The sequence below is a fragment of the Ptychodera flava genome, chromosome 19 (assembly GCF_041260155.1).
Source record: "Ptychodera flava strain L36383 chromosome 19, AS_Pfla_20210202, whole genome shotgun sequence".
NCBI classification, from domain to species: domain Eukaryota; kingdom Metazoa; phylum Hemichordata; class Enteropneusta; family Ptychoderidae; genus Ptychodera; species Ptychodera flava.
Window position 1 is genome coordinate 37237524 of NC_091946.1, and position 8887 is coordinate 37246410.

An 8887-nucleotide genomic window follows, 5' to 3' on the forward strand; every position below is an offset into this window, starting at 1 on the left:
ATTGTATAGTTGTAACAGCCATATTTTGAAGGGAAATGCAAAATCGCAGTACCACAGACTGGCACCTTTTTTGTTAAATTCTTCTTCTTGTAAGTCATCTGCTGAGCTTATTTTGTAACACAACCTGGCTTGTGAGGTATCATTAGTAGGGCAATTTATTCTTCTTTAAGATGACATATTGTAATATGCAATGTCCTTCATAGTTTTTCTAAAATATGGTCAAACTTTACCCCATACCCCAAAAGTTCAAATCGCAAATTACGGCTTATCTTAAATTCTACCATTTTTTGCTACACATAATACAAAAGGCAATTCTTGTATGAAATCTGATTTTATTTGTTAAAAAGTATGTTACAAGTATAAAATTAACTTTTAATGGGAAGATGATACAATTTAGTAGCCATTTGGATCATTTTTGGAGGGGAACCAATATATGTCAAATGTATGTGTTTCGACAAATTTGCCCTGATACCTGGGTACCCTTCCAAATATGATCCAAAAGACAATCAAATCATATTATATTCCCTATAAAAGTTAATTTCGTATTTGTGACATACTTTTTAACAAAAACACAGATTTCATTGGTTGCATACAAACATTGCCTTTTGTATACAAAGTTAATAAATTGTAAAAAATGGTAGAGTTTCAGATTTGCAGTAATTTGCTGTGTAAACTTGGGGTATGGGGTAAGCTTTGGTCCTATTTCATGAAACCTAAACAAGATATGCATGTTACAATGTGTCATTTTTTTAAAACTAGTAAATTAACTTTTTATTGATGCCTAACAAGCCAGTTTATGTCAAAACTCAAGCTCAGCAGATGACTTATAAGAAGACAGATTTAACAAAAGAGCATGCGAGTTGGCAATACTGTGATTTTGCGATACCCTTCAAAATATGACTGTTACAGCTGTAGAGCCCAATATATTTTATGTTAAAAGTCTATTTCATATTTCTGACATTCCCCAGTAGCAATAAACAGATTTCATATGAAACATTGCCTTATTTGTTATGTCTAGCCAGAAAATTGGCAGAATTTGACGATAGCTACGAAAGTGATTTCGATATAAACTTTGTTGTATGGGGTAAGTTTTCGTCATGTTCATGAAAACTACAAAGGATATGGCATATAACAATATGTCATTTTAAAAACTACTAAATTACCTTTTCAATGGTACCAAATAAACATGTTTATGTAATGAGTTAAGCTCAGCAGATGTCCTACAATCGGACAAAATTAACAAAAACGCATATGAGTCTGCACAGCTGTGATTTTGCAGTATCCCGCAGAATATACCAGTTACAGCCATAGAATCCCAATATTGTTTCTGTTAAAGTCTATTTCATATTTCGGATATGTCTCTGTACCAAATAAAACAGATTTAATAGCAAAAACGGCCGGATTTTTTTGTCTAGCTAAAAAAAATTTGTAGAATTTGATTTTAGCTATGACGGCAAACTGTGGGGTAAGGGGTACGTTTTGGTCATATTTCATGAATAGTATACTAGATATTGCATGTTACAATATTTCATTTTAAAGATTAGTAAATTATCTTTCTAATAATACCTAACAAGTGAGGTTATATTCAATAACAAGCTCAGCAGCTCACTTATAAGAAGACAGATATAACAAAAATGCATGCATATCTGCAACACTGTGGTTTGGCGGCACCCTTCAAAATATGACTGTTACAGCTGTCGAATCCCAATATTTTTTCTGTTAAAGTCTATTTCATATTTCTTATATGTCCCTGTACCATATAAAACAGATTGAATCTTAAAAACAGCCAGACTTTTTGTGTCTAGCTAAAAAATTTGTAGAATTCGATTTTAGCTATGACGGCAATTTTCAATGTAAACTTTGGTGTAAGGGGTAAGTTTTGGTTTATATCATGAATACTTTACAAGATATTGCAAGTTACAATATTTCATTTCAAAGATTAGTAATTTATCTTTCTAATGATAACTAACAAGCTCAGCAGATGACCTATATGAAGACAAGTTTAACAAAAATGCATGCAAATCTGCAACACTGCGATTTTGCGGTACCCTTCGAAATATGACTGTTACAGCTGTAGAATCCCAATATTTTTTCTGTTAAAAGTCTATTTCATATTTTTGACATGACCCTGTACCAAATAAAAGAGATTTAATAGCAAAAACGGCCAGATTTTTTGTGTCTAGCTAAAAAATGTTTAGAATTTGATATTAGCTTTGTAAGTTTTGGTCATATTTCATGAATGCTATACAATATATTGCATGTTACAATATTTCAAAACAATATTTCATTTTAAAGATTAGTAAATTATCTTTTAATGATACCTAACAATTGAGATTATATTCTAAATCAAGCTCAGCAGATGACTTGTAGGAAGACAGGTTTAACAAAAATGCATGCAAATCTGCAACACTGTGATTTTGCGGTACCCTGCAAAATATGACTATTACAGCTGTAGAGTCCCAATATTTTTTCTGTTAAAAGTCTATTTCATATTTCTGACATGTCCCTGTATCAAATAAAACAGATTTCATACAAAGCATTGCATTTTTTATTATGCCAAGCTAAAAAATTGGTAGAATTTGAGATTTACTGTAATTTGCAATGTTAAATTTAGGGGTATGGGTATGTTTTGGTCATATTTCACAAAAACTGTGGAAGATATTGCATAGTACAATATGTCATCTTAAAGAAGAATAAATTACCTTTCTAATGATACCAAACAAGTGAGGTTATGTTAAAAAATAAGCTCAGCACATGACTTACAAGAAGACAGATTTGACGAAAATGCAATTGGGTTGAAAAATCGTGATTTTGCGGTACCCTTCAAAACATGACTATAACAGCTATTCCATCCCTATATTTTTTCTGTTAAAATTCCATTTCCTATTCTAGGGATCCCAAGGCTTCTGAAAGATACAGGTTTGTTATCCTGTGGGGGTGCACGCAGACTCCCTCTAGCCCAGCGACTAAATGGGTTAGATTCGATATCCAGTTACCATAAATCAGTCGACAACGAAGATCAACAACTGCAAATGGGTAACATATTGAGTGGGGTTGATGACAAATTCAACAACGACAAGCGATAGTGTAGTACCCGTGTCGGCCATGGCTCAGACAAATGTGTGGTCACGGCCGACAACGATTACTGAAAACAAGGCGGCGATCAGTACTTCACAATCCTTGCAATGATGTATCCACCAAGTTAAAAACCTTTTAACCGGCCATTTTCCAATACTCAAATCAGCGAAGGAGTTTTCAACTTCGGCCTCCACTTTACATTCAATATCGCGGCCACAGGAAACAACTATTCAAAGCGTGTTTCATCGCCAGATTCTGTCCATGCACCGACCGTCTTCCGACCGCCGCATGCAGTTCAGCCGTACCGTACTCGGATCTAAATCCAAATTCGCGCACAATTTTGAAGTTTAAGTTATTCGAATTTTTGTTATAGTTGATCTTATTGTTAAAATATTTCGGATTTCTGTCCTGAAACGTGTTTGTTTGTTTGTGTTTTGTTGTCTCAGTCGAGATGGAAATACAGCGATAGAGTGAACTCCACATCGAAATAATAACATATAAGTACTAGAAAATTTCCCTAAGCCAATCAGTGAGCTCACTGCTGATGAAAAGTTCATTGACAGCATATCATACTATATAGAATCTATATGCAACCATGTCGTGTCGCGATTAGCTGTTTCTTTCGACGGCGATCGACTAAATTGGGGAATATCTGTTGAACCCGAAGGCCTCGGAGGGCGCTCTGTTGCGTTCCGAAGGTATTTCCCGAGAGATACGGTGTATTCTGCCGCCAGTGCTTTTCTTCGCTTGGAAAAGTACTGGCGGCAGAATACACCGTATCTCTCGGGAAATACCTTCGGAATGCCACAGAGCGCCCTCCGAGGCCATGGGTTCTGTCATAGTATAACATTTATTATACGTGTCATAATCGTTACAAATTATTATTCCACGCTCTCGTTCCCTATATTTCCCATTGAATTGCGAATTACAGTACAGTGTAACGTTTGTCCAAGTCTAGTCCATTATGCTTGGATGAACATCATTGGACAACATCACACTTCATGTTAAAGCTGTTTTAGATAACGCATTGAAAACTCACAGAAATTATTTATTTGCGGTTGATTTTTTTTCTTTTAATTCCTTCAGTTGAACAATCGACCGAAAACTGTATTATTGCCTTGGTCAGCGTATCTACAATTGCTATTGTATTGTTTTTCATCCTTGTTACGGTTGGCCTGATACTGTATTGGCGTACGCGAACCGGGTTAGTTCTTACAATTCTTACCGAGAGCGAAAAAATTCAATATGTTTTTATCCAACTTATTCTGGGTTTAGCATTTAAAGTTGAAGGATAGGACTACTGCTTAAAGTAAGACCAAAAACAATTGTTTTTTTCACAGGCATCTTTTTATTGGTTTTCTGTTGTGAGAAAGTGATCATTCCGTTATCATTATTTTCGATTACGTTCATTCATATAATACTTGAATTACTGTTCCTGATATGTATTATGCGATAATTGTCTGCATTCCGTCGCATATAAACACATATTCATTCGGACAAAAGCCGGCAGAAACAATAGTCTTGCATTTTCAAAAAATGTGCTTGTATAATCTATTTTGCACGCAGAAGCAAGTTTATCAATGAACGAACAAAGGAAACGGTGATTTCAGTTGATAGAAGAGGCCTACCTTCGGTAAGTTAAATGAAGTTAATTTGTTTCTGGTTTAGTCTTTTTAAATGTTCACTTTTCGTAATATACTCATCAAAATAGTAATGTGGTCACTTTATTTCTGTGTTTTAAAAACATAGCTTACAGTAGAGAGTACAAGCTTTGTAAGTTATTTTCCCTTCTGCAACGCCTGCAGCTCACTGGCTGCTAATTACGAATAAAACTGGTTAAATACAATAATGTTAGCAAGAGACGATACTGCATCTAGTCACACTTTGACCGACCATATGAAAAGGCACATCCAGAGAGAATCTTTCTCTGAAACGTACACGATATGTATGCTAAATGTGAAATGGATGCAGCGTGAGTATGCTGTCTAGTCCCGCTCAGCATAGTGTTCGGCCAATTTTATTGCTGTTTTGTCGGTCATTTTTCGGGTTGCTTGAACTACAGGCGTTTACTTACATAAGGTTAGCCCTCAGCATCAAAAATACTAATATGGTGTTAGACTTATAAGTCATACTAAGACTCATGTTATTACATTTATTACATTTATGAAGTTAACAATTCTCACTGAAACAGAGAATGATGGGAAGAAATTTTTCCAAAATCTTGATTCATTATGAAATACGTAAATAAATATTTTGTTTGAATATTAACTTAGCAAATGACATTTTCAAGATCGTAGTCAGAGTTTTTGAATGACCAGCGTGACATTTATTGGACATGATAATAATTGTTTAATAAAAGCTAATTTCTAGAAATATTATTATGCAAAACAGAAGATCACTATCAAAGAAACGTAACATGCACCTGGTTGAATTGCCTGTTAATCAGCTTTTGGTACCGTTAATCAAAACAAACATTCTCCCTGGACATTTGCAAAATTTTTAGAGGATGTCCTAAACGTCTACCTTGGTATCGTAGCTTTCCCGAATCACTGTTCTTTTGCAGAATCACCCACAACACGCTCCCAGAGTAAGTAATCTAACAACCCCTGCCATGCTCCGCCTGTAAATGTAGCATTTTTGAAAGACTACATTCACCTTTACAGAGACTGTAGTATGAACGATACGAAGCCTTGAAAAGGCATAATTGTATCCATAGATCACATCGCAAAAGAGTGACCCAACCTTGTAATAGCCAGGCTTCTGGCTGTCGTAGATCCTTCACGCAAGTGACACACTCTCAGTATTAATCAGCTTGCAGGCGCCCTGTACCTGTAGGGCGACTCTATCTATAACAAGGACTGTGAAGGTCATTTCTACCTCCTTAGTCCAACCAGCACTTAATGATTTAATGTGCCTTTCAGGAAGGCGACCAGTCACCAACTCCAGATTGGTTGATGATGCGCACTCTGCCTGACGAGCCTAAAAATCTAGACATCTTCAAACCTGATGCCCCTGAGGAAAGCACTATGAACAGGTACACTGAGATGCCGGAGCCCTTCGAAGGCCAGAAACCTGGTGAGGTCAATCAAGGAGATCCTAATTTCTACATGGCTATACGAGAAAGCGGTGATGTGAATGATGACTATATTCACCCTGTCAGCACCCAGGATGAAGTGCCTGAATTTCTAAAAGCTGACAACAACGATGATGAGAGCGACCAACAAGGAAGAGTCCCAAGCTACCTCCTTCCAGAGTCATGTTGATGATAGCAACAGAATCGATAGAATTCGCACATGTAGTAGTAGTATAGTAGTAGTAGTAGTAGTAGTAGTAGTAGTAGTAGTAGTAGTAGTAGTAGTAGTAGTAGTAGTAGTATCAAAGCATTAAGTACGTCACTATACTGACCACTAAACTCTATTAAATGTACGCATGCATTTCTAACGTAAATGAAGTGTTCTTCGTAGTTTTCACCGTGATTAACAGAGGTTTCAGAATCCTTCTAGAATTACTATCATTAAGCGAGAAAGAAAGATATGTTTTTATGAACGTTCGTGATTAAAACAAATTTCAGCGATGATATGGGTGAAATTCTTATTTTCTCACCTTTATTAATTATAACCAGGAGTAAACTTAACATGCTTTTAAGTTGATTGTGTTTGAGTGTCTATAACCTTAGGACTTATATTCACACTGTCACAACTTATTGGTGACCCAGTATTACATCAGAAATTATCTTGCCATGAGGTATGGAAGCCAGCATATATAGAAGAGAATTTGGCAAAAGTTCATCAACGATTTATGTAACTTTCAGATAATCTTTACTTCTACATCACCTTACAATAATATGTAATGAATACATATTCTTCATGCTAAGTCATGAGACTTAGCAACTTTGCTGTTCATCACGGGTGTTTGGAAGAACATTTTCCGAGTTCCGAAATGCCTTGTGATGTCTCTCTCTTGAAATACAACTTTTCAATCATCGAACCGTTACAGGTATTTGGCATCGTAGACTTTACAAATGGGAAATCAAGCTTGTAATTTTGTAATATTCGCCAAGCTCAATGTTTAGTGTAACAATATTTTTGCCCTAAGTGACGATCACAAGACTCATAAATCAATCTGTAATTTTTATGTCCAAAAGTGCAGCGCCAAACTAGGCCAATCTTTTGTCACATTATTTAGATTAGAAGACAAAGGCATAAAATATTTCGCCGATTGGTACATTAGAATGATAGTGTGATTTTACAAATATCATGAATGTGCTCGTGACAAAATCTCTCACACAGATATTCTACTCTACATTTTGTAATTGCCAAGCCGTAAGCACACTTTTTTTCTGAATACTAGTTCACGATGAGGCATGATAAACATTCTTAATAAAATTGATCTTGATTATAAACATCATACTTTTTTCAAGTCTCTAACCCACCAATTAAACCATTTGATATATCCTTGCATCCATACTGGATCATAATGTTGACCTATCACAAAATTGTTTAATTTTTTATCTTTCGGTGTAAAACATGGAATGTTTCATGTCTTATATTTGGGATTTAATCATGCTTATATTTCATGTTCTAGTATATTATATATGGTATAAATCAAGCTTGTAGTAGAAATCAAACTGTTTTGCTCATCAATGATGTTTGTTAAATACGCAAGTTAGCCAGAGAAACAAACAATACTGAGATCCTACATCGCCGCGTATTAGTTTTTAAGATTTATATAAGTGTAGGAGATCTCGTTTATTTGTATTTTTTAGATAATTTCTCATATCTTTATATTCACAGTGGACATCAATTATATTCCTTTGATGTTGTATTTTACTTTAAAATGACAATTTTACATTTTCTAGTCAAATCATCGGGTCGAAAACTCTGTGATATCCTACAATACGTATGTCTACTTGAATATTAACCTGTCGATAATTCTGTCGAATAGCACATTTGATGTGAATAATCATAAAGAAATTGTGATATCGCGCATTTACATCATAAGTGGACATAATCAGACAACGTTAGTCAGGTAAAAAGTCTGTATGAGTGTTTACCCAGATATGAAACTATTAGCATATGTATGATTAAGGCACATTTGGAATAATATTTTTTTTAGTATTATCTCTTTCTTATTTTCTTTTTGAAGTACGAAATCTCAATAACGAAATCACGATTTGAACCACCACCATCTTCCCACTTCCCAACCTTACATGATAAGTTTCTGAAACAAATTGTTAGATTCCTACATTGCTGACAAGTTTTTAAAATGTAGAATGTCTCAAGCACGCGCAAGGTATCAATACCAGGATTTAACTGAAACGGATGTCCTGTTAATTTTTGAATTTTTGTTTCAGTTTAGGCGACCAGAGCATTGAATGAAAATACGTTTTCCAGTAATCATCAGTGTTTACTCTGTGTAACAAACAGTACGAACTTTTGAGTTTCATGATCGAGTTAATTAAGATGATTGTTGTAGCTTCTATGCTATTATATCTCCTATTTCATTTCATCCTTGTCAATCCAAGCTAAATAGATATTAAATAAAATAAACAGAAAATTGATGAAAACAATGCAAAATTGTTAGCTTTATGGATTGATTTTCACCCAACCTTAATCTACTGAAAAGAAGTATTGGCTTGAGCTGACAGCAGTCACTGCCAAGCCTGATACCATCATTTGAATTGGATTTCAAAACAATAAACTGCTCTACTTATCTATCATGACGGTGGTAAAGATATTCAACTTACTACGGAGCATTTGATCATATCAATGATATGAATGTGAATAATTTATTAATACCTGAGACTCAT

At 34.9% G+C, this 8887-nt stretch overlaps 1 protein-coding gene across 1 annotated transcript; it reads left to right on the forward strand.

The window, feature by feature from the left end:
• The first annotated feature begins 681 nt into the window (after nt 1–681).
• Nucleotides 682–8615, forward strand: LOC139118193 (uncharacterized). Its single transcript, XM_070681486.1, has 3 exons — nt 682–686; nt 4645–4711; nt 6000–8615. The coding sequence occupies exons 1-3, from the start codon at nt 682–684 to the stop codon at nt 6339–6341; spliced, it is 414 nt and encodes a 137-aa protein (XP_070537587.1). The 3' UTR covers nt 6342–8615.
• Nucleotides 8616–8887: the final 272 nt, after the last annotated feature.